General features: G+C 37.7%; 1 protein-coding gene across 5 annotated transcripts in view; it reads right to left on the reverse strand.

The window, feature by feature from the left end:
• Positions 1 to 25,517, reverse strand: part of WDR19 (WD repeat domain 19) — a 113,182-nt gene that overhangs the window by 59,150 nt on the left and 28,515 nt on the right. For all 5 annotated transcript variants that reach the window (XM_030314025.1, XM_030314024.1, XM_030314022.1 and 2 more), the window contains 8 exons: positions 15,963 to 16,033; positions 15,331 to 15,503; positions 15,124 to 15,238; positions 14,165 to 14,271; positions 13,343 to 13,465; positions 5,853 to 6,002; positions 878 to 1,025; positions 549 to 753 (listed from right to left, as the gene is read on the reverse strand). In XM_030314025.1, coding sequence (XP_030169885.1) covers positions 549 to 753; positions 878 to 1,025; positions 5,853 to 6,002; positions 13,343 to 13,465; positions 14,165 to 14,271; positions 15,124 to 15,238; positions 15,331 to 15,503; positions 15,963 to 16,033 — 1,092 coding nt within the window. The remainder of the gene's footprint in view (positions 1 to 548; positions 754 to 877; positions 1,026 to 5,852; positions 6,003 to 13,342; positions 13,466 to 14,164; positions 14,272 to 15,123; positions 15,239 to 15,330; positions 15,504 to 15,962; positions 16,034 to 25,517) is intronic.

The raw sequence follows: 25,517 nt of genomic DNA on the forward strand, positions 1-25,517 counted from the left end.
AGTGGGAAATACAGGTTTAAGCAAAAGATGCACATTTTGGAGTCAGCCTCTTATGAATGTTGTTGAAGCCATGTAAGTAGAGGAGATTCATTCAGGAAAAATGATTAGAGAAGAGAAGAGGGAGATCATGGGACGCTGAGGAACAGCAACATTTAAGAGATGGTCAGAACCACAAAAGAAGACTCAAAAAAGCCCTAAGAGGTAACAGGAAAAATCAGATTAAAAAAAAAAAAATTACGAGCTAGGCAAAACCAAACTTCTTATGATGACATTAAGATACTGCTGAAATAATGAGGTTTATTAAAATTTCACAATAACTGTGCTATTTGGGTGATGAGAAACCTCTTCGTTCTAAAGGGCTTACTTAGTACAACAGGACTTCCTTTAGAATTTACACATATTCTCACACCCATTATCTTATCTGAGCCTCACAACAATCCTGTAAAGTAAACAAAGTAAATACTATTATGCCCATCTCTTTCAATAGGATTTGGCCTTTAAAATCACAAAAGCAAATAAGAGCTCCAGAGAAGTGTTTGGAGCCCTACCTTTTTAGCATTAAAGTCCGTGTCAGCATCTGCCTCAGTTCATCAGGCCCCACATCTTTTAAACTGTCGAGGAACTTGTGGGTGCTAAGGTAGATGTTGTTTATTTTTCCACTCTGTGTCTGGCAGGTCAACTCTCCATTATATAACAGCAAAGGTTTATGCGAGAAGGGAACTTTGGTGCCTCCAGCCAAAATCACCTTGGATCCTGTATTTTAAAATAGACATCTTAATGCTAAAAGCGAATACTCAGCACAAAAACCAGAAAGGAAGGTTTTAATTTCACTGTCACGGAAATTTAACGACAATTGTACAAAAAGGTGATTAAGTACCTTGTATCGTGTCCTTGTGAAAGACGTAGGTGTACACCTTATCATCATCGTAAGCAATAAATACACCTTTATCCATTGGCCAGTTTTCCCAAAGGACACCTTTAATGGTTGGTGAAAAATCTGGAATCTCATAGGTAGCGTCATTGACCTACAAAACAGGATTTACAGATTTGCCCCAAGCATGTACTTTGTTATCACTTGCCTTGGTAGGAGCCTGTCTGCAGCCGTGGTTGGCATAGTTTTCCCAACGCATTCAACCCAACAACACTCCAACCGTAACAGGAAGGAAAGTTCCTTTCCCGATTCTTGTACCAGATCTGGCTTGGCCTAAAACTTGTTGAACTCGGGAAAAACTATAAGTCTGGACACAAAGCTTCAGCTTAAGGAAAAAAAAAAAAATTGAAACTTCTTAAGACAAAAGAAATTTAAACTATGAACACACTGGTGTTTGGAAAATTTTCAATCCCTGGTATATAGAACAAATTAACTCATACATATTTGAAAATTAAAGAAATTCCACTGGGTCTGTTTTGTTTCAAAAAACTTCTCCATAATGCATTGCAATAAATTGAAAATGTACTGTTAGTGATATAAGCTATTGGCCTTGGCAGACAGGCTTATATAATATCCTGAATGTGAAACTGAGAAATACCCACCTCCTCTCTACCCTATTTGCCTCTCGGAGTCAGAATGAAATAGAAGATTCTTGCAGATAATAACCAATACTATAGAGCTGGCTGTCTAACATAGTAGCCACTGTGTAACATCCACATGCAGCTATTTGAACATTGAAACGTGTGTAGTCTGAATTGAGATGTGTGTAAGTGTAAACTATCCAATAGGTCTCAAGGAGCTAGGATGGACAAGAGGGTAAAACGTCTCAGTACTTTATATTGATTACATACTGATATAATAATATTGGGTTAAACATATTAACATGAATTTCACCTGTTTCTTTTTATCTTCTTAAAAAAATTACCTAATCAAAAATGTAAAATTGTACATAGTTCTAATTCTATTCCTATCAAATAGCGCTACTTACCAGGTACTGTGCTAATTACTTATATGTACGTAACCTCATTTAATTCTAACCTCACACTGTACAAGATGGGCATTATTATGCCCATTTTGCTGATGAAGAAACTCAGGCACCAAGGAATTTGTCCGAAGTCACACGGCTAGTAAGTTGAAGAGTCAGGATTTGGACCCAGCAGGCAGTCTGGCTCCAGTCTATGCTTCTAACCACTATGTTACATTGATGCTTGGTTTGTGCGGATGTGTACACCAGGGCCACTGGACTGGTGGTAGAATTTTTAAAGGGTAAACATTTGTTGAGTGCTTATTACACAGCAGACACTGTACTACAAGCTTTATGCACATCATCCCATTTAGTTTTTACATAGCAACCTACAAAGTAGGTACTAGAACTGTACCCATTTTATAAACGGTGAAACTGGGAATCCAATTAAAGTGAGAGCTCTGGAGGAAGCCACTCTGGGCTCATACCACATATACCATTTCATGACTGTGTGACCTTGGGCAAGTTCCTTGTCTTTTCTTTTTCTAATTTAAAAAACATTTTTCTTAACATTTATTCATTTTTTGAGAGACAGAGAGACAGAGTGTGAGTGGGGGAGGGGCAGAGAGAGGGAGACACAGAATGTGAAGCAGGCTCCAGGCTCTGAACTGACAGCACAGAGGCCGATGCAGGGCTTGAACTCACAAACCATGAAATCGTGACCTGAATTGAAGCTGGATGCCTAACTGACTGAGCCACCCAGGTGCCCCGTTACTTATCTTTTCTATGCCTTAGTTTCTTCACCTATAAAATGGCCAATAATATGAGTATTTACCAAGGAGCCTGGCTGTCTCAGTCAGTAGGGCATGCAACTCTTGATCTTGGGGTTATGAGTTAGAGCCCCATGTTGGGCATAAAGTTTACTTAAAAAATGGGAATATATCTGGGGTTGCTATAAAGATTAAGAGATAACTGATATATGTAAGGAGTATTCTGCACAAAAATATTCGTTGTTATTATTACTAATCTTAACTCCAGGTCTGTTTGTCTGTCTTTAAGGTCCATACACTTAAATACTGCATTCTACCACCTCTCTCAAGGGCAACGTATTTACGAATTTTCCGTAATATATCACAAGTCACCCTTCATGGGCTTCCAGAGAGTGATGGGGGGACAAGGCTGTTTTATTAGGGCATTCATTAGTAAGAAAAATGTCATCTCTTCCACTTCTATTGTACAACATAAGTCACTTCCTCACCATGCACCCAGTGAGGAAAAATCGGTTGAATGAATATACATACGAAGGGAACCTACAGGTAAATGTAAGAACTTTAAAGAGGAAGAGCGATGGTCTGAATTGTTCCTTATTCTCATGTATGCACACCGCAGGAGCAGTATTTCTCTCAAATTCACTGAAGTTGAGTAGAGAAGTGAGCTGCATAGCAGCAGCACACTATGACAGGCCGAGTGCTCAAATCAAATCAAACGCACAGCAACCTGGTCTGGAGTCCAGGGGCCTCCGCGCAGCCTCCTCCTGTGCCCTAGGTGGTGGCAGGGGAAGGCCCACACCACAAGCCTTCCTTTCCCTTCCCTGCCACACTGGCCTTACTTGTGGAAGATCGTCTGGTGTTATTTAAAAGAGGAATTCGCTCCTGTGGGCACTACACTCCCCTCAGATATTGTGCCCAACCACGTAACTGTTACCCTAGCAGTGAGATCTTAATTTGGATAAAAGCAAATACCCACCCACAGGTCAGAGTGGGAGAGCCTGTGCTCTCATACAGTCAGTCTTTTGTGTGGATTTTGTTTTACCAGGACTTTTTTCTTAACACTTAGCTGGGCTGCAAGTTAGAGTTGGAAACAGGACTTGGAATGGGCAGCAACATGTGAGATAATTCTGGAACTTGAGGGGTTGAAGGGTGGTAAAGCAATAAAGAGGCAGGGCTTTAACGAACACCTGCTAAATGGCTACCAAGTGCCCAGTCACGGGTTTGGAAAAATCAACTCACTGAAACCTCAAACCAACTCCACGAGAAAGGCCATGTAACCTCTTTAACAAAAATTATCAAGGAAAGGAAAACTGTAAAAGGAGAAAGAAAAATGCATCAGCTCTTTCTGACTCTTACTCTTCAGCCTTTCCCTAGCAGCCAAACCCCATTCTGCCTCCAGCTCCTGTCAGATCCCTGATTTACCAGCCTACCCTCTAGGTGCTCTCAGCAGCAGTTTCCACCCACGGGGAACCCACATGGGGAAGCAAGGCAGCTCGAACGAGTGCCCTGTTACAGAAGGGAGATCTGTACAGGATGAATTTCTGTATCAAGTAGAAAGAACTCAAGGTTATCTTTCTATTTATGTCATTTTCCCTCATTGGTTTTGTGACTGGGAGAGGAACGGGTTGAGTAAGAACTGGCACATTAGGAATTTTGCTTAAATAATGCAAGCACTCCTGTGGAAACTTGTTCTATTTATCAAAGAAAGAAGAGAAAAAAAGAAAAAATTAAAGAAAGAGAAAGACAGGCAGAAAGGAAAGGAAAAGAAGGAGAAGGCGGGAAGTCTCAGCATCTAGTGAAGTGTACAGGGAGGGCAAAGCAGTCTTCACCGAGTGGCTACTGAGGTGGAGGAAGGCACCAGGGGAATGGCTATTAAGACATGTCTGAGAACAGCTGTAGGCTGTGTGGACTGTGACCAAGGACATACTAAATCATTAACTGGATATCAAAGGGAAATGAAAAATCCAAGTAAAAGATGTAAAATCACATTTCCTTTTGCTAATCTATTTCCAAAAAAGTTAAGGATGTGTAAAAAGCAGAGTAACTCATCTAAAAAGGGTCCATCTGTTTTTAATTATGAAAAAAATGCCTTTCCTTTGTGTTCAGAATCTTTAAGGCAAGAGGAAAATCAAATAAGGTGGGTGGAAAGGAGTCCCTACCCTTTGAACCTTATTGCACAACTGGAGAGAAAGGTCATGTGCACGAAGATATACTGTAATATTGTGCAGTAAATCAGGTTAAAGTGGTATAGGATATAATTATTTTTCCATTAAAAAAAATCTTTCTGGTACTGACACTATGAAAAACTGCAGAATATTGGACAAAGTGTTTCATTTGTTTTTTAAGATTTTATTTTGAAGTAATCTCTACGTCCAATGTGGGGCTTGAATTTACAACCCTGAGCTGGAAAGTTGTGTTGTGACTGAGCCAGCCACAAGCCCCAGAAAAAGTTTTCTTGATGTATAGTTGTAGAAATAGATCACAAACACGGTAACAAAGTACTATCATCTTTGAACTGCATAAGAGAAAATGATTTTATACATAATATATATTAAAAACACTGGGTGTTATATGTAAGTGATAAATCCCTAAGTTCTATTCCTGAAATCATTATTACACTATATGTTAACTTGGGTTTAAATTATATATATATATATAGATAGATAGATAGATAGATAGATATAGATAGATATAGATAGATAGATAGATAGATAGATATATAGATATATATATAGATAGATAGATATAAAAGACAATACCGTGAACAACTATTTCCACCACTAAAGAAAAGGAGTATGAAACATAAAGAAATAATCACAAAATTAACTCCAGAAGAAGTAGAAAATCTGAATATACTAATAATCGTGAAGGAATTAAGTCAATGGTCTAAATTTTCTCCCTAGAAAGGTATCAGTTGCAGATAATTTTAGATTTCACCAAATCCTCAAAAAAGAAGTAGTTAATCTCTGTCTTTTAATCAACTGTCTTAATGAACTCATTTTAAACATTAGTATAATATTGACTCAAACTAAACAATGACTATATGAAAATTATATGCTTATGTAACTTATAAAAGTGATATTCTTAAAATATTGAAAATAAAGTGCATAAAAATGAAAAAAACCCCACACTTTTCTTTGTATATCGCATTAAAAAAAATAAGTACTTAAAAATCTTCCAGACTTACCGGACAGTAGACAAATCCATCACTTTTTTCATCAATGAAAACTAATCTGGTCCCATTTGGGTCAGGAAAAATCTTTTTCACACTGACAGGGTGTCGATAATCATTAACAAATTGCCAGTCTTCAATGTAGAAATACTGAATGATACCAGTCTAAAAAAAATCCAGTCATAGAAATACAAAGGTTGTCAAAAAAATACTTTTAGCACTTAAACATACTTCCTAATTTTAAGAGAAAATATACCATATTTTCATGTAGGAAGAGTCTACAACAATTGTTTACTATATGTAAAGGTACAGACCCGAGACAGTAAATGAGAATGTGCATTTAACAATTAGTTCTAACATTCTTAGTGATATTAAAGCATAACTGATTTTCAGATGTTTTCACTTATAAGAAATATCCTTACAGTTTAAGAATAACTTTCAAACCATGTTATTTTAAAATATTTTGCTGTTGGTAGACAAATTAGAAAATTAAATTTAAAATAAAAACAAACCACCTGATGCAATCAATTGTATTTTTATATATTAGCAATGAACTGTAGATACCAAAATTTAGAAATATATTACCATTTACAATCTCTCAAAAAAAACCCCGAAATATTTAGATATAAATTTAACAAAATGTGCACAGGATTTGTATGCTAAAAACTATAAAACACTGATGAAAGAATCAAAAAAGATCTAAATAAGTGAAGAGGTATACTATGTTCATGGATTGGAAGACTCACCATTATAAATATGTTAATTCTCTCCAACTTATATACAGCTTTACCAGAATTCTAATAAAAATCTCAAGATTTTTTGTAGATACAAACAAGATTATTCTAAAATTTATATGAAAATGGCAGAAGAACTATAATAGCTAAAGCAATTTTGAATAAAAAAAGAATAAAGTAGGAAAATCAGTTTAATCAGTTGCAAGTTTTTGGGTTTTGTTGTTTTTTGTTGTTTTTTTTTTAGCTACAGTAACCAAGACTGTGTAGTATTGGTGAGTGGACAGACACATAGGTCACTGGAACGGAATAAAGATAGACCCACCCAGATACTCCTAATTGATCCTTTTCCTTTTTTTAAAAGATGTCTGTACTTCATTTTAAATAATAGCATATTGAGGTATAACTCATATACCATGTAATTCACCCACTTAAAATATAGAACTCCATGGTTTTTAGCATAATTTACAGATTGATTTGTATAATGCTTGATCACAATTCACTTTAAAACAATTCATCGTTTCAAAAAGAAACCCCATTTAGTAATCTTTCTCATTTTCCCCAACCCCATCCCACTCTCCCCACAGTCTTAGGTAACCACTAATCTACTTTCTATCACTAGATTTGTCTATTCTGGACATGTCACATACACAGTATCATACAATATGTGGTCTTTTGTGACTGCTTTCTTTTACTTAACATGATGTTTTCTAGGTTCATCTACTTTGTCGTAGGTATCAGTATTTTATTCCTTTTTATTGCCAAATAATATTCCATCATATGGATAAGCTATATGTTCATTTATCATTGATGGACATTTGGGTTGTTTCCGTCTTTTGATTATTATAAATAATGTTGCTATGAACATTGGTATACAAGTTTTATGTGGACATATATCTTCATTTCTCTTGGGCATATACATAGGAGTGCAATTCCTGGGTCATAAGATAACTCTGTTTAATCTCTTACAGAACTGCCAGAGTATTTTCCCAAGCAGCTGCACCATTTTACATCCCCACCAGCAGTGTATAAGAGTTCTAATTCCTCTCCATCTCTCCCAACACTTGTTATTATCCGACTTTTTGATTATAGCCATTACAGTGGATGTGAGTGTTAACTTCACATTTACTCAGAAGTGAAAACTTGTTCACATAGAAACCTGTATGTGAATGCTTATAGAATATTTGCAATATTCAAAAACTGGAACTAATTCAGATGTCCTTCAGTTGGTGAATCCTTAAACAAACTGGTACATCCATATCATAGAATGCTACTCAGCAATAAAAAGGAAAAAAATTATTCATGCACACAATGACTCAAATGAATCAAATGACAAATTATAGAAATGTAGAACAGATTACAGTTGACCCTTGAACAACACAGGGGTTATGGGTACTGACCACCCCCATAGTCAAAAATCCACGTATAACTTTCCACTCCCCCCCCTAAATTACTAATAGCCTACTGTTGACTGGAAGCTTTACCAATAACACAACAGTTGATTAACACATATTTTGTATGTTAAATGTCTTATATACTGAATTCTTCCAATAAAGCTAGAGAACATACTACAAAAACCTTAAGAATACATTTACAGTACTATACTGAATTTATCGGAAAAAAAATCCACATATAAGTAGACCTGTACAGTTCAAACTCCTGTTGTTCAAGGTCAACTGTAACTTTGTTACCAGGGATTAAGATGGGGGTGAAAGCAGAAGGGAAGTGGATGTGTCTATTCTGTATCTTGACTATCAATGTTAATATCCTGGTTATAATATATAACATGTTACCATTGGGGGAAACTAGGAAAAGAGTATATTGGATCTCCCTGTTTTGCTTCTTGCATGGGATCTCTTTGTATTGTTTCCTACAACTGCCTGTGAATCTACAATGATCTCAAAATAAAAAGTTTAATTAAAATAAAAACACATAACATCTTGGACTTCTATTCAGGCCAAGACAGAGTAACAAACTGGATTTAACTTTCCCACCCAAACAACCAAAAAGAACAGACAAAATCATGAAAAAACAATTGTCAACATATTGGAACGAGGCAACAAAGAACAGTGATGCCTGAGATTTTGGAAGCAAACCAGGTGAGCCCTATGATTGCTCCAGCTTTTGCTTTGCAAGTTTTCAAGGCATGGCAAAGGGAGGAGGATGCAGGCAGGGCAGGGCTCCCTGAGTTAAGGATATGGAGCTGAGAGTCCAGGGAGCACAGGTGGCTGGACTTTGCAGAGCAGAGGACAAGAGACAAAGAAGCTTGGAGAGCTGCAGGGGGTCCACCGTGAGTCCTCAGCTGGTAGCAATGACTGCATGCATGTGAAAAAACTACAAGGCCATGGAAAGAACCATCCAAAGGGATTAGAGGGAACAGAACTGGGAATAGTGACTGTTTCCAATAGTCAGATTGGAAAAAAAAGATCATAGCTCACAGGGCACTGGGTACAGAATACGGAAAGATCAAAAGTGAGAAATAATTAGCTATAGACTGAGCACTGTTTCACATCTGCCTAAGAAATTATAAAACCAAGACTCAAAAGGGCCAAACTGTTTCTAAGTCAATTAACTGCATCCCAGAGCAAAGTTCAAGAATATTTTTAGAAATACAAAAATATCTAGCACCCCAAAAGGTAAAATTACCAGTATGCAAAAACACAGAAACACATGAACCATAATAAAGAGAGTAATTAATCAATAAAACCTGACACAGATATTAGAATTAGCAGATAAGGTCATTAAAACATGAAATTTTTTTAAAACTATATTTCATGTTTAAAAAGTTAAGTGGAGACATGGAAGACTAAAAAAAAGAAACATATCTTCTACAGATGAAAATACCACATGTGAATTGAAAAATACATTGGATGAGACTAATGACAGATTAGACACTACAGAAGAAAAGGCTAATGACCTTGAAATACAGCAGTAGAAACCATCCAATATGAAACAAAGAAAAAATAACAAAATTATTTGAAGAGCACCAATGCTAGGATAGCTTAATGGGTTCAATATAACTGTGTATTTTTTATTATTTGATTTTATCTAATTTGTTGACTTCTTAGCTACAACTTTGTTATTTTAGTGGTTTTTAGGTTTTGTAGTATACATACAACCTGTTAACGGGCATCTACAAAAGATCTGTAGCTAAAATCATATGTAATGGTCAAGAACAAGATGAAGATACCACTCTCACCATTCCTATTCAACAATGAATTGGAATAAAAGGCATCCAGATTGGAAAAGAAGTAAAACTACCTTTACTCAGAGATGACATGATCATCTATATAGAAAATCCAGTGGAATTTACAAAAAACTACTAGAACTACTAAGTGAATCGAGCCAGGCTGCAGTATACAGGAATAATACACAAAAATCAGTTGCACTTCTATATGCTACCAATGAACATTCAGAAATTAAAAACTAAAATGTAATACTATGTATTAAAAAAATGAAAAATGCTAAAATACAAAAATATGAAATACTTAGGTATTAATCTGATAAAAGGGGTATTGGTACACAGAAAACGTGAAAACACTAAGGTAAAGAAAACCTAAATAAATGGAAATATATACCTTGCTCATTGGTGAGTAGAGTTTAAGATGGCAACTGATCTGTAAGTTCAACATGATACCATTAAAAATCCCAGCAGCCTTTTTGTAAAAATTAACAAGCTTATCATAAAATTCAAATGGGGATGCAAAGTACTGAAAATAGCCAAAACAACTTTGAAAAACAAACACAAAGTTGGAGGGCTAACACTACCTGATTTTAGGACTTATTATAAAGTTACAGCAATTAAAACAGCATGATACTCTTATAAAGATAGACACACAGATCAATGGAATGAGCAATTCCAGAAAGACCCACTTATTTATGGATAATTGATTTTTTAAAAATGTTTACTTATTATTTTTGAGAGAGAGGTGTGGGAGGGGCAGAAAGCGAGTGAGACACAGAATCGGAAACAGGCTCCAGGCTCTGAGCTGTCAGCACAGACCCTGACGCAGGGCTTGAACTCACCAACTATGAGATCATGACCTGAGCTGAAGTTGGCCACTTAACCGACTGAGCCCCCCAGGCGCCCCTATGGACAACTGATTTGTGACAAAAGCACAAAGATGATTCAGTGGAGGAAGGACAGTCTTTTCAACAAATGGTGCTGGAACAATTGGAATATCTATAAACAAAAAATGAACTTTGATCTATACTATACCTTACAGTATAAACAAATTAATTCAAAATGGATTGCAGAACCAAATATAAAACATAAAGCTATAAAACTTACAGAAGAAAACATAGTAGAAAAACCTTATGACCTTGGGTTAGGCAAAGATTACTCAGATAGGACACCAAAAGCACAATCTATAAAAAAAAAATTTTTCATGTTGGACTTCATCAAAATCAAAACATTTTTTCTCTTTGAAAGACACTGGTAAGAGAAAGAAAAGAAAACTCATGCAATGAGAGAAAATACTTGCAAAGTATATATCTGATAAAGGACTTAAATCCAGAATATAAAAAAAAAACTCTCAAAAATCAATAATAAGAACACAACCCAATTAGGAAATAGCCAAAGAAATTTGAACAGACATTTCACCAAAGATACACAGAAAGCAAACAAGCACATGAAAAGATGCTCCACATTAATCCATTAGAGAAATGCAAATTAAAATCACAATGAGATTTCACTTAAGATATACTTAAGAGTGGCTAAAATTAAAAAGACTGACCATGTCAAATGTCAGTGAGGATGTAGAGGAATAGGAATACTCACATACTGTTGATGGGAATGTAAAATGGTACAATCAATTTAGAGAACAGACTGTCAGTTTCTTATAAACTTAAACACACACATGCCATATAATGTAGCCATTCTACTTCTTAGGTATTTATGGAAGAGAAAAGAACGCATGTGTCCATGCAAAGACTTGAACATGAATGTTTACAGGAGCTTTATTTGTGAAGACCCCATACTGGAAACAATCCAGGCTGGAAACAACCCCAAACTAGAAACAGCCCCAATATCCATCCTTAGGTTCTTGAGTAAGCCAATTATAATAAATGCATACTATGAAACACCACTCCAGCAAGAAAAAGGAATCAACAATTGACACACACAGTAGGAAATGAATCTCAAAATAATGGTACTGAATAAAAGAAGGCAGATAGAAAGGAGTACATACTGTATGATTCCATTTACATAAAACTCTAGAAAACAGAAACTCATCTATAGTGACCGAGAGCAATCAATGTGGTGGGACAAGAAGGAAGGATCATAAAGGGGTGTGAGAAAACTTTTGGGGGTGATGGGTGTGTTCACTAGTTTGACTGAGTTGATGGTGTTTCACAGGTATATACATGTCAAAACTTACCAAATTGTGGTTTAAAAATTTTTAATGTTTTAATTCATTTTTGAGCCAGAGAGAGAGTATGAGTGGGGAAGGGGCAGTGAGAGAGGGAGACACAGAATCTGAAACAGGCTCCAGGCTCTGAGCTGTCAGCACGGAGACCAATGCGGGGCTCAAACTCACGAACCGCGAGGTCATGACCAGAGCGGAAGTTGAACGCTTAACCGACTAAACCAGCCAGGCGCCCCTCAAATTGTAACCTTTAAATAGTGCAGTTTGTTGTCTATCAATCATACCTCGATAAAACTTTAAAAAACATGACGTAGTCAGAATCACTCAAGAAAGATTGAGATAAATGCTGACTTAATGTCAGACCACCACCCTGAGTTCTTACTTCAGAATGCCATGTGGCATAGTGGAAAGAGTAGATTTTACATCAGGAGATACTGTTCACGTTCCACATCTATCACAAACTTACTAACCTCTTAAAGTTCAGTGTCCTCATCTCTAAAACTTCTCTGCTTATTTTAGAAAACTAATGAGATAAAATAAGTGAGATCGGGGCTTTATAAACTGTCATGTATCATACAAATGTATTATATTTACTATTATTTACCATTTCCCTTGCCACTTTACCTGACACATGAGGCCTACCCTACTGGTGTATATTACTAAAAAGACTGATCATTTTAGGTCAAACTTAAAGTCTCCCTTATGGCAATAGTGTGTTTTAAGACATGCTCTTTTTTAAAGAACAGTTCAATGTGAGAAAATGAAACATTTAAAACAGTGAATTGCTTTTCTAATTAATGTGGAAAACTGCCCTTCCTACCACCTTTACTAAATTATTTTAGAGATTGAACAAGATAACCAATATGATAGGTTTTGAAAAATCTTTGAAACCTATATTTGTACAAATATAAAGTGCTATTACTATGTTTTATGTCCATGTGACTAATGTAATATTTAGAGGAGTAGGGTACTAGTGGTTCAAAAGACGAGACGGTTAAAGTGGGATTCTCAATACACAATTAATTTTACTATTTATTAAATGCCTACTAAATGTAGGCAGTGAAGATCTAAAGCGGAATGAGGTGTCTTATGTTCATCACCACATTAAATCCTTAAAGCATCCAGATAAGGAAACTGAGGCTTGGAGGGGTTAAGTACCACCTAGCAAGTAATAGAACTGGCATGTAAGCCCAGACTTTCCAGGCTCCAAAGTCTGCTCTTTTTACTCTGCCATCAGAATTGCTTATAATCACAAAAGCAACTTGATAGCAAATCATGCCACCTATTTGCTGTACATGTCTATCTACTGTAAATAACAATATAATGTAACATACACAATATACATGCATATTACAAAATAACAATTAAAAATTCCCCTATGTTCTGTATCAAAGAAGCCACTACGTACATCTGTACCATAGATGAGGAAATCACCAGTTAAGGCATGGCATAATATACGGCACTTATCATCCACTGCCGGGAAGAGTCGAGTCTCACGTTCTTCTTGAGCATCCAGGATTTCACTTTCTATCTAAAATACAAAAGAATAATAGCTTATAGGTGTATTTGACTAAACCTGGCCTGTAACAATCTAGGGAGATAGGAGAGAGTCTTCCTAAGTTCGATTAAACGTTCAGACTACTGAATGTCTACTGAGAAAGACATCAGACAGGAACCACCTGGCAGGGCAGCATTAAACAACCCCTTTTAGGGGAATGGTTTTTGCAGCAGGCCCTGCAGTGGTAATAGCTACTCTCTTTGGTTTCCCAGAAGCAAAGAGGCATGAAATAGATGTAAGAGAGGCCCTTGTTTAGGGACCACATTTTGGGACCCAATGTCTTTTGAACAATAGGCTTCGTTTCAAGGATCCCCCCTAGCGACATGCCCAAATACAGAAGTCAATTCATTCCAGGAAGACTAGGCATATAACATGCCCATCAGTTTTTAATTTCCCACTAGATGCAGTCTACCAACAGGATCTACTTGGCTGCGGCAGTGTTGTGAGTAGCACAGTGGATATTTTGTTGGGTTTCTTGGAAACAGAGCAAGAAAGTTAACTGAACATCTCATGCAGAAGGGGTAAAGAGTTCTGTTAGTCCCTTATGCACACCTGGCTTTCTAGCTTTCTGACCAAAGTTCTTGATAATATGACATTAGGCTGATCATCATCATCATTTAAACTGAGTCATCACTAGTCCTGAGGGCTCTGGGACATCAAAATTATACTTACCAAGTGCAACTGGACTTTGCCTTCAAAAAGTGCAGCAGCATAGTCAGAATGAAGGCAAACACTGGATACCGTCCCCAGATATTCCACATCTTTCAATTTTTTAACAGCTGTAGCAATAAACACACACACACACATTAATATATAAATGAAATTACATAAAGATTTGCAAATAATTTTTACATGTGTGTTTTTAAGGGCATTCTGAACCAAAAATTTGTATTTTGGCCGTTCTAAAGACAATCTTAGTTGTCATATAGATTTGCCTTCAGGAATTCCATAGTGGTGCATGTGAAACCAAGTAAGAGAAAATAAAATCACACATAAAACAATGAAAAATTACACTTTCGTGACAATAAGCTTAATGGTGTACTCTATTGGGGGATAATTCTCAGGCTCACTCTACTCCTGAGGGAGATCTGACCCCCAAAGGGGAGAAGAAAAAGCAAGGCTCCCTTCAGGTGCTAGTGGTCATTACTTCATGGATAAAAGGAGGGGGAAGGGACCCAACCACTAGCCTACCCAAGAAAGTGCCCAAGAAAGTCATTGTGCAAAGGTGGATCACACGTTACTTCATTTAGTTTTGCTCATGACCCCTTACAAGTAGAAGAATCCTCATTTTCCAGACGAAGTCTTCCAAAACAAGGCTCAGAGGGGTAGATAATTTGTCTACAGTCACCCAGCTACAAGGAGCAGAAGGGGAATTTGAACTCGGGGCCTAATTCTAAAGGTCATACTCTGCCCACTATACCAATGCTGTGTTCACTGCAAAGGTAAAGGATAAAATCCTTCCAAAAATTATGCCAAGTTTTTAGAGGACTCACATAACCATTTAAGCTAAGAAAGAGGCATCTGAAGACAAAGAGTGAAAGACCTGGTCTTAAAAGAAACTTTCAGCATTTCCCAAATAATAACAGAAATCACATGCTGGTTAAGAAAACGACAACTGGATTGATACTTGCCATTTTCTCCAAGGACATAAAACCAAGCTCGATTATTCATTCCCACGGCCAGGTGATAGAGCCCTACGGCTACAAAGTTGGGTTCCACATCAACAGACACTGTGATTGGCAGCTCCTAGAACACAGAAGAGTAAGAGTAGCAAGTCAACTGCTACAACCGTTTTGGTTTTACTGATAAATAGAATCAAAGGAACACTATTTTCATACTCCTTCTACAGGGTTGGCCACAGTGACTTCAAGGAGAGAGGTGAGATACGCAATCCTTGTGCTGCAGGCACCCCCGAGGATGGGAAGCTTGGTCAGGAAGACGTGCAGTGAGCCCCTCTGGGTAGACAGTGCCAGCAACTGGCCATCATCTGTCCAGGATAAGGTGCCCAACCCTGAAGTAAGTGACAGAACAAAGGAGTAGTCAAGAACAAATAATACTGTTGCGGGCAAACGAATATTTTCATTTAAACTACAGAGACAAAAAAAAAATCTTCAAGTGTTTTCTTTAATGGTCTATACAGACTAAAACTTCACTATGGACAAGCACGTGAGCATGAGCATTGATTCATTCAGTAGTGGCTCAAAGAGAAAGTATGTCAGAATTTAGATTTTATAACTGAAATTGGGATTAAACTCACTATAAATCTTTAGATGAAAGTGGATTTACAGCTTTGTAGAGGAGTAGGTTCTTTTAGGGAAACCTAATGGAGGTTAGAGTTAGGGTTATTTTAGCAAACTCTAATGAAGGGTGTTAATTTTATTCCTCCCACAATGAATGCAAATCATATAATAGTAAACACACTACTCTGTCATTGCAATAAAATGTCACTCTGCTTCAGAAAAACCAGTACCTTTATTTTCATCATCCAGGTTGATTATAGCATACATATCTTTTAATTCTGCCAAGTCATGAATTTTAATGCTGAAAAATGAAAAAATATGTATATAAATATAAGCGTTAAGCAAAATTGTTTCAGTTCATGAAAAAGTGTAGGCTACAGAACAGGTCAGTGTTTTCCAAAGGGGCCTGTATAGGATAATCATTTGGGTCAAGGTAAGAAAATAGAATTTCTATAATTACATTTTATCTTAAAAAATTTTTCTTTGTGGGGTGGTGGTTGTGCCCGGCTGCATTCTCTGATTTATAGTTTTAGGAACAAGGAGGCTTAAGTTGCCCTGAAGAAAACTTTGTGTAGGAAAACTTTCTTCTGAGCAGCATTAATTATTTAAGAAGTAAAAGGTTTCTCTTATCTGTGTGCTCCTCCGACCACCCTGAGTTCTTTCATACAAAGAGAAATGAGGTATAAAAGAAAGACCATTTATCTGGAATCACAAGGCATAGGTTGAAAGCTCTGAAAAACTGCAGGCATATTGGGCACCTGGGTGGTTCTCATGATCTTGCAGTTTGTGAGTTCAAGCCCCGCATTGGACTCTGTGCTGACAGCTTGGAGCTTGGAGCCTGCTTCGGATTCTGTGTGTGTGTGTGTGTGTGTGTGTGTGTGTGTGTGTGTCTCTCTCTGCCCCTCCCCCACTCTCTCTCAAAGATAAATAAACATTAAAAAAATACTAATGAAAAACTGCAGGCATATTACTTCATAGGGTTACAGAGAAGATAGGTCAGTTCATGCCAATGAAAGTTGCATAGCACAGTGTTGGGACACAATGGTTGTAAGATTTCTTTCCTCTTTGTCTCCTTTCCTCTCTCCTCCCTTCCGCCCTTCTAGGGTTTTCCCTTTATATATATTACTTCCTTGTTTTCATTTAGCTTTTTATTTTGATATAATTGTAGATCCACATGCAGTTGTAAGAGAGAATATGGAGATTGTATATACAGAGATTGTCTATACCCTCCACCTTTCCTTACATGTTAATATCTTGAAAATCTACAGGATAATAGTATAGTCAAATAATGACATTGATATAACCTCTTTCAGATGTCCCAGGTTTTACCTGTATTCATTTTGTGTGTGCATGTGTATGTATGCACGTGTTTGTATTTCGTTCCATGCGATTTTATCACATGCGAGATTGCTGAGATCCAGGACCACAGTCAGGATATAGAACAGTTCAATCACAACAAGGATCCTTGTGTTGCCCTTTTATATATGCACTTAACCTCCTTCCTCTCCACCCCAGATGCATTCCTAAGCCCTGGTCACCACTAATCTGTTCTCCATTTCTATAACTTTATCATTTCAACAGGATTACATAAATGGAATCACACAGTATGTGACATTTTGTGAATGGCACTTTTCATTCAGCGTACTTCTCTGGAGGTTCACATCAGTTGTTGTGTGTATCAACAGTGTGTTCCTTTTTATGGCTGAGTAGTATTCCATGATGTGGATGTACTAGTTTAACCACTCACCCACTGAAGGACATCTGGATGGTTTCTAGCTTTTGACTATTACAAATAAAGCTGCTATAAACATTCATATTCAGGTTTTTCTGTGAATATAAATTTTCATGTGCCTGAGAAAAATGGCCAGGAGTGAAATTCCTGGGTCATACGGTAAGTACATGTTCAGTTTGTTGTTGTTGTTGTTGTTGTTGTTGTTGTTTTAAGAAACTGCAGGGGCGCCTGGGTGGCGCAGTCGGTTAAGCGTCCGACTTCAGCCAGGTCACGATCTCGCGGTCCGGGAGTTCGAGCCCCACGTCAGGCTCTGGGCTGATGGCTCAGAGCCTGGAGCCTGTTTCCGATTCTGTGTCTCCCTCTCTCTCTGCCCCTCCCCCGTTCATGCTCTGTCTCTCTCTGTCCCAAAAATAAATAAACGTTGAGAAAAAAAAAAAAAAAAGAAACTGCCAAACTAGGGCACCTGGGTGGCTCACTGGGTTGAGCGTTTGACATCAGCTCAGGTCGTGATCTCATGGTTCATGGGTTCAAGCCCTGCATTGGGCTCTGTTGTCCGTGTAGAGCCTGCTTCAGATCCTCTGTCCCCCTCTCTCTGTGCCACCCCTACCCATGATCTCTCTCTCTCAAAAATGAATAAAATTAAAAAAAAAAAAAAAAGAAAGAAACTACCAAACTGTTTTCCAATGTAGCTGTACCATTTTACACTCCTACCGGCAAGGTTTGAGTGATTTAGCTTCTCCTCATCCTTTCCAGCACTTGATGTTATAACTATTTTTAATTCTAGCCATTCTAATAGATGCATAGTAATATCTCATTGTGGTCTGAATTTGCATTTCTGGAATGGCTAATGATGTCAAACATCTTTTCATGTGTTTACCATCTATATATCTTCTTTGCTGAAATGTATGTCTTTTGCCGATTTTCTAATTGGATTGTTTGGTTTTTTTGAGTTTTGAGAGGGCCCTTTATGCATTCTAGATACTAGTCCTTTGTTGGATACGTGGTTTGTGAATATTCTTTCTCATTGTGCTGTTTATCTTTCATTCTCTTAACAGAATCTTTCATGTTGTAAAATTTTTTAGTTTTGAGCAAGTCTAATTTTCCAATATTTCCTTATACAGATCATGTTTTCGGTTTTAAAACCAAGAACTCTTTGCCTAGACCTAGAAGATTTCCTGTTTTTATCTAAAAATGCTATAGTTTTGCATTTTAAATTTAAATCCATGACCCACTGAATTAACTTTTGATTAAGGTGTGAAGTTTGTTTTCCAGGTTTTTTCCATATGGATATCCGGTTGCTTGGGCACCATTTCTTGGAAAGGCAATTTTAATTCTATTTAATTTTCTACTTTTGTCAAGAATCAGTTGTGCATATTTGTGTGGGTTTATTTCTGGCTTCTCTATACTGTTTCATTGATCTATGTGTCTTTCCCTCTGCCCATACCACATGGTCTTGATTACTGCAGCTATAAAGTGAGCTTTAATACTAAGATGATTCCTCTCATTTGATTGTTTTCTTCAAAAAATTTTTTTAAATGTTGATTTATCTTTGAGAGACAGAGAGAGAGACACACACACAGAGCATGAGTGGGGGGAAGGGCAGAGAGAGGGAGAGAATCCAAAGCAGGCTCCAAACTGTCAGTGCAGAGCCCTATGTGGGGCTTGAACTCACGAACCATGAGATCATGACCTGAGCTGAAGTTGGACGCTTAACCAACTGAGCCATCCAGGTGCCCCTTTATTGTTTTTTTTTAAAGATTGCTTTTAGCTATTTTAGGACCCGTGATTTTGCATATATACAATTGGTTCTTAAACAACATGGGGGTTGGGGGTGCCAAACCCTGCACAGTTGAAAAACGGCATATAACGTTTGACTCCCCCAAAAGTTAACTAATAGCCTACTGTTGACTGGAAGCCCTATCGATAATATAAACAGTCTATTAGCACATATTTTGTATGTCATATACATTATATGCTGTATTCTTACAATAATGTAAGCTAGAGAAAAGAAAATGTTATTAAGAAAATCTTAAAGATAATTTACATTTACAGTACTGTATGTATTTTTAAAAATCTGCATGTAGGGGTGCCTGGGTGGTTCAGTTGGTTGAGTGTCCAACTCTCGACTTCAGCTCAGCTCACGATCTCATGGTTTGTGGGGGGTTCAAGACCTACCTGCACTGTCCGTGAGGAACCTGCTTGGGATTCTCTCTCTCTCTCTCTCTCTGTCTCTCTCTCCCTGCCCCTCCTCTTTCTCTCTCTCAAAAAAAAATAAACTGAAAAATAAATCTGCACATAAGTAGATCCAAGCAGTTCAAACATCTGTTGCTCAAGGATTAACGGTGTTTTAGCATAAACTTGTCTATATCTACAAAAAAACCACCTTGGGATTCTCATATGAATTTCATTAAATCTATAGATTAATTTGGAGAGAACTGATATCTTCACTATGTTCACACTTCTGACCTATGAACAGCGTGTTTCTCCATTTCTTTGGGTCTCTTGATTTCTTCCAGCATCATATTGGAATTTTCAGCACATAGACCCTGTACATGCTTTGTTAAGTGTAGATCTAAGTACTTCATTTTCTTTGGAGTAAAAAGGACATATTTTTAATTTGGTTTCCATAGGTTTGTTATCAGTATATAGAAATGTGACTGATTTTTGTGCATTGATCTTGCATCCTACGGCCATGCAGTGCTCACTCATTAGTTCTAGGCATTCCTTGTTTGTACTCCTTGAGATTTTCTACATACGCAATCATTTCATCTGCAAACAGAGATGGTTTTACTTTTCTCTTTTCAATCTGGATGTAGCTTATTTCTTTTTCTTGTCTTAAACTGCAGTGGCTAGAACTTCTAATATTAGGTTGCATTAGAGTAGTGGGAGTGGAAGCCTTGCCTTGTTCCCAATCTCAGGAGGCAAGCACTCAGTCTTTCACCATGAAAGATGATGTTAGGCTTTTTAGTAGACATTCTTTATCAAGTTGAGGTAATTCCCCCCCCATCCCCAACTTACTGAGAATTCTTATCATGAATGGGTGTTAGATCTTATGAAATATTTTTTGTGTGTCAACTGATGTGATAGTATGGTTTTTCTTCAGGTGCAGATATAGTAACTTCATTGAATTATGAATGTCGATAAGGCTTGCATACTTGGAATACATCCCACTTGGTCATGAGGTATAATTCTTTTTATATATTGCTGACTTCAGTTTGTTAAATTTTGTTGAAGATTTTTTGTCCAAGTTCATGAGAGATTGGTCTCTAGTTTTTTCTTTCTTTTCTTTCTTTCTTTCTTTCTTTCTTTCTTTCTTTCTTTCTTTCTTTCTTTGTATAGTTTGATTTTGGTATAAGGCCTTAAAATAAGGTGAGAAGTGTTCCCTCCTCTTTTATTTTCTGAGGAGATTTTGTAAGATTGGTGTTAATTCTTTTTTAAAAAGAATTTGGTAGAATCCTCCAGCGAAACCATCTGAACCTGGAGATTTTTCAGGAGGCTTAAATTATTCAATTTCTTTAAAAGTTACAGGACTAATTCAGATTATCTGTTTCATCTGGGTTGAGTTTTGGTAGTGGTTTTTGAAGGATTTTTCCAGTCTTCTAATTTGTCAAATTTCTGAGTTGTCTGTAGTATTCCTCTATAGTCCTGAAGTTGTAGTATTCCTTTATTAGCCTTTTAATGGCTTCCAGATCTGTAGCGATATTCCCGTTTCATTCTTGATATTGGTCATTTGTGTCTTTATTTCTGTCATTCTTGCTAGAAGCTGATCAATTTTTTATCATTTTTTTAAAAAAACACCTTTTGTTTTTTCCAATTCTATTTTCAATGTCATCAGTTTCTGCTCTTTATTATTTTATTCCTTCTGCTTTGCCTTTTGTTTGATCTTCTTTTTCTAGTTTCTTCAAGTAGGAATTTAGATTATTGATTAGAGATTTCAGTTCTATGTATTTTTAAATTTTCTCTAGGATATACTCATGATTTATTTGGAGTAGGTTAATTTCCAAGTGTTCATAGAAGTTCCTGTTGTTTTTCTATTATTCATTTCAAGTGTGGTTATATTATAGCCAAGGAACACATTTTGTAGGACTTCAATTTAAATTTCTTGAGGTTTTGTGGGCACCAGGGTGGCTCAGTTAGTTGAGTGGTCAACTCTTGATTTCAGCTCAGGTCAGGATCCCAGGGTAATGGGATTGAGCCCTATGTCAGACTCTGCTAAGCATGGAGTGTGCTAGAGATTCTCTCTGCCTCCACCCGCTCCCCCACCCACTCTCTTGCTCTCACTCTCTAAAACAAAATAAAATAAATTTGTTGAGGTTTCATGGTCCAGGATATGGACTATCTTGGTGCATGTTCCATGGGTGCATAGAAAAAACATATATTCCATTGTTGGTGTAATGTCCAACAGATGTATGTTAAGTCTAGTTGGTTTACTGTGCTGACCAAATCTATGAAGAGTTTAGCTAAGCTACTCCATGGTACTGCTGCCTCAGCATCCATTCTGTTTGGCCAAATGGCCTTAAATTGACACCCCTCCCTCCTTCTTATAAGTGCATGCCCTAGGTAGCAGCCCAGAGTCACAAGCAAATGTAAGTTCCGGATGCGACTTCCCCAAAAGCCCTTGTGATCAACAGTCTCCCCTGCCTCCTACCACCTGTGTGCCTTATGTTCCCCTAGGATAAGACCTCTGGGGCTTACCCCACTCTTTTGGTTAGAGTTGACCAATTTGGACTTAGCCTGGGAAACCTAAAGCAGTTTATTCATGAACCCTATTTTTTCCATGAACCCTATTAACAGCACATGCCCCTGGTTGTCTCTTTTTGTCTGAACTGTGCCTTGAACTCTCTGTGAGACCCCTCAAGACAGGCCAGGTATTTCCTCCTGGACCTGTGAATAGTGAATTTCTCCATTTCTGTTCTTCTTGTTGTGTATTGTTGAACGGCAGCTCATGATCTGACACTGTGCTCTACTTAATAGGTGTCAATTTGATACTTTTAATTCCTTGTTGAACTTCTAATTGTTCCATACATTACTGAAAGTGGGACCCTGAGGACTTCAACTATTATTGTTGTCTATTTCTCCTTTTAATTCTGCCAGTTTTTACTTCATCTATTTTGAGGCTCTGTTGCTAGGTGCGTGCTCATTGAGCATTATTATATCTAATCAACATGCAGTCTCTCTCCCCATCCCTGTAATTTTCTTTGCTCTTTGTTTGATACCCAGACAGACACCTAGCTTTCTTTTGGTTAGCACTTGGATGATCTTTTTCCATCCTTTCACTTTTACCTGGTTATTTCATTACATGATTATATTGAAGTGAGTTACTTACAACATATAATAGGGTCATTTAAGAATTCTAATAGTCTAGGGGCGCCTGGGTGGCGCAGTCGGTTAAGCGTCCGACTTCAGCCAGGTCACGATCTTGCAGTCCGTGAGTTCGAGCCCTGCGTCAGGCTCTGGGCTGATGGCTCGGAGCCTGGAGCCTGTTTCCGATTCTGTGTCTCCCTCTCTCTCTGCCCCTCCCCCGTTCATGCTCTGTCTCTCTCTGTCCCAAAAATAAATAAACGTTGAAAAAAAAAAAAAAAAGAATTCTAATAGTCTATGTCTAATAGCATTGTCATTTACACGTTTAACATAGTTAATTGATCTGTGTGAACTTAAATCTACTGTTTTGTTATTTTGTTTGTCCCTGTGTTCCTGTTTGTCCTTTCTTGCCACTTTTAGATTTGAACATTTTTCAGTATTCCATTTTAATTTACCTATTGTGTTTTTGTATATATCTCTGCCTATTTTTTAGTGGTTGCTCTAGATTATAACATACATATTTAATTTCACAGTCTCTTTAGAATCAGTATTTCACCACTTCAAATAATGTAGAAATCCCATATAACTTTAACCTCTTCCCTTTATGTTGGGGTTGTCTTATGTACTGCATCTTAATATGCTGAACATACTATCAGACAATATGATAATTTTGCTTTCAACAGCACGTATGTTAAAGGTCTCAAAAAAAAATGATCTATTGTATTTACCATTTCTGTCGTTCTTCCTTCATTCTTGATGTTCTGAATCCTCTGCTGTCATCTGTTCTGTCCCACCTGAAGAACTTCCTTCAGCAATTCTTCTAGAGCAGGTCTGCTAGCAATAAATTCTCTTCATTTTTCCTCACCTGAGAATGTTTCCATTTCACTTCATTACTGACAGATATTTTCACTGGGCAATGAATTTCAGCTGACTGTTCTTTTCTCTCAGCCTGTTAGGAAGCTGTGATGCTTCCTTCTGGCCTCCATGACTTATGGTGAGAAATCCACTGTCATTTAAAATGCTGTTCTTTAGCTGTTTTTTGTCTTTAGTTTTTAGCAGTTTATGATGTATCTGAGCTAGGTTTTTTTGGACTTATTTGGACAATTTTTATAAAGCTGCTACCTTTACCTCCATCCTCTTGGCACTGGCATCTTTTGATTGCCTTTTCCAAGCAAGTTGAAACTTTCTTGATTCTTTGTATGTCAGGCAACTTTGGGTTCTATTTTGGACATTCTGAATATTATGTTTGAAACTCTTGCACCTTGTCTAAGTCCCATAGAGAAGGCTAATTTTTTTTTTTTTTCCAAAGCAGGCAACCAACCCAGTTGGGTTCAGGCCATGAGTATCAACCAGCCTTTTGTGGGTTGTGGTTTCAACATCAGTTCCATTTTCAAAGGCTTTGCAGTCATATTCGGATATGTTCCTGTATGGCCCACTCTGTGGCCCATAGGACTTGCATTATGATCTTTTAGTTCAGTTCTCAAAGTCTTTGGTACGTTTAGGATGAGATACACATGTATAGCTCAGGAGTGAACCTAGGAGCTCATAAATATCTTTAGATGCTTGCTTTCCAGAGCTCCTCCCTCTCTAGGATCTCCCTGGTATGTTCTGATTCCCTGGGGATCCCTTTTTTGGTCTTCCAGCAGTAAAGTTTGGGCTCTAGTTACCCTGCAGGGTCTTGTCCTTCCCACAACTGTACCCATACCTGCCACCAAGCAGTGGGAGGGCAGGGAGAAAAGTAAGCAGCAGGGTTTACCCCACTTTCCTGGGACCACAGCCCCTGTAACTGGAGGAAGGTTACCCTCTGTCAGAGCTGTAGGCATCTGAGGGTCCTTCTTGCCGGAGCTGTTGCTGCCACTGCAGGTTGCTTGGTGGCCAGGGCATGAAAGAAGAAAGAAAGAAAAAGAAAGGAAACTGGGAAATTTCCCCAACTGTCTCCGAGCATAAGAGGAGTTCTCTTTCCTGCAACTTGAGCCAGAACCAGAGGACTTCTCTCAGAGCTCTCTCATTTAAGTTCTGGTTTCTACTTCCGGATTTTGGCTGCCTTCAGTCCTGAGAGATTGGATAGACGAATGGGAGACTCATTACTGGTTCAGTGGTACTTCAAATTTTGGTCTTCTTCAATATGCCTACTATTTACTTTTTAAAGTCCTCAAATAGCTGTTCCATGCATTCTGCCCAGGTTTTTTTTTTTTCTTCAATATATGAAATTTATTGTCAAATTGGTTTCCATACAACACCCAGTGCTCATCCCAAAAGGTGCCCTCCTCAATACCCATCACCCACACTTCCCTCCCTCCCACCCCCCCATCAACCCTCAGTTTGTTCTCAGTTGTTTTTTTTTTTTTTTAATTTTTTTTTTTCAACGTTTATTTATTTTTGGGACAGAGAGAGACAGAGCATGAACGGGGGAGGGGCAGAGAGAGAGGGAGACACAGAATTGGAAACAGGCTCCAGGCTCTGAGCCATCAGCCCAGAGCCTGACGCGGGGCTCGAACCAACGGACCGTGAGATCGTGACCTGGCTGAAGTCGGACGCTTAACCGACTGCGCCACCCAGGCGCCCCAGTTTTTAAGAGTCTCTTATGCTTTGGCTCTCTCCCACTCTAACCTCTTTTTTTTTTCTTCCCCTCCCCCATGGGTTTCTGTTAAGTTTCTCAGGATCCACACAAGAGTGAAAGCATATGGTATCTGTCTTTCTCTGTATGTGTTATTTCACTTAGCATAACACTCTCCAGTTCCATCCACGTTGC

This window comes from Lynx canadensis, chromosome B1 (genome assembly GCF_007474595.2).
Source record: "Lynx canadensis isolate LIC74 chromosome B1, mLynCan4.pri.v2, whole genome shotgun sequence".
Classification (NCBI taxonomy): domain Eukaryota; kingdom Metazoa; phylum Chordata; class Mammalia; order Carnivora; family Felidae; genus Lynx; species Lynx canadensis.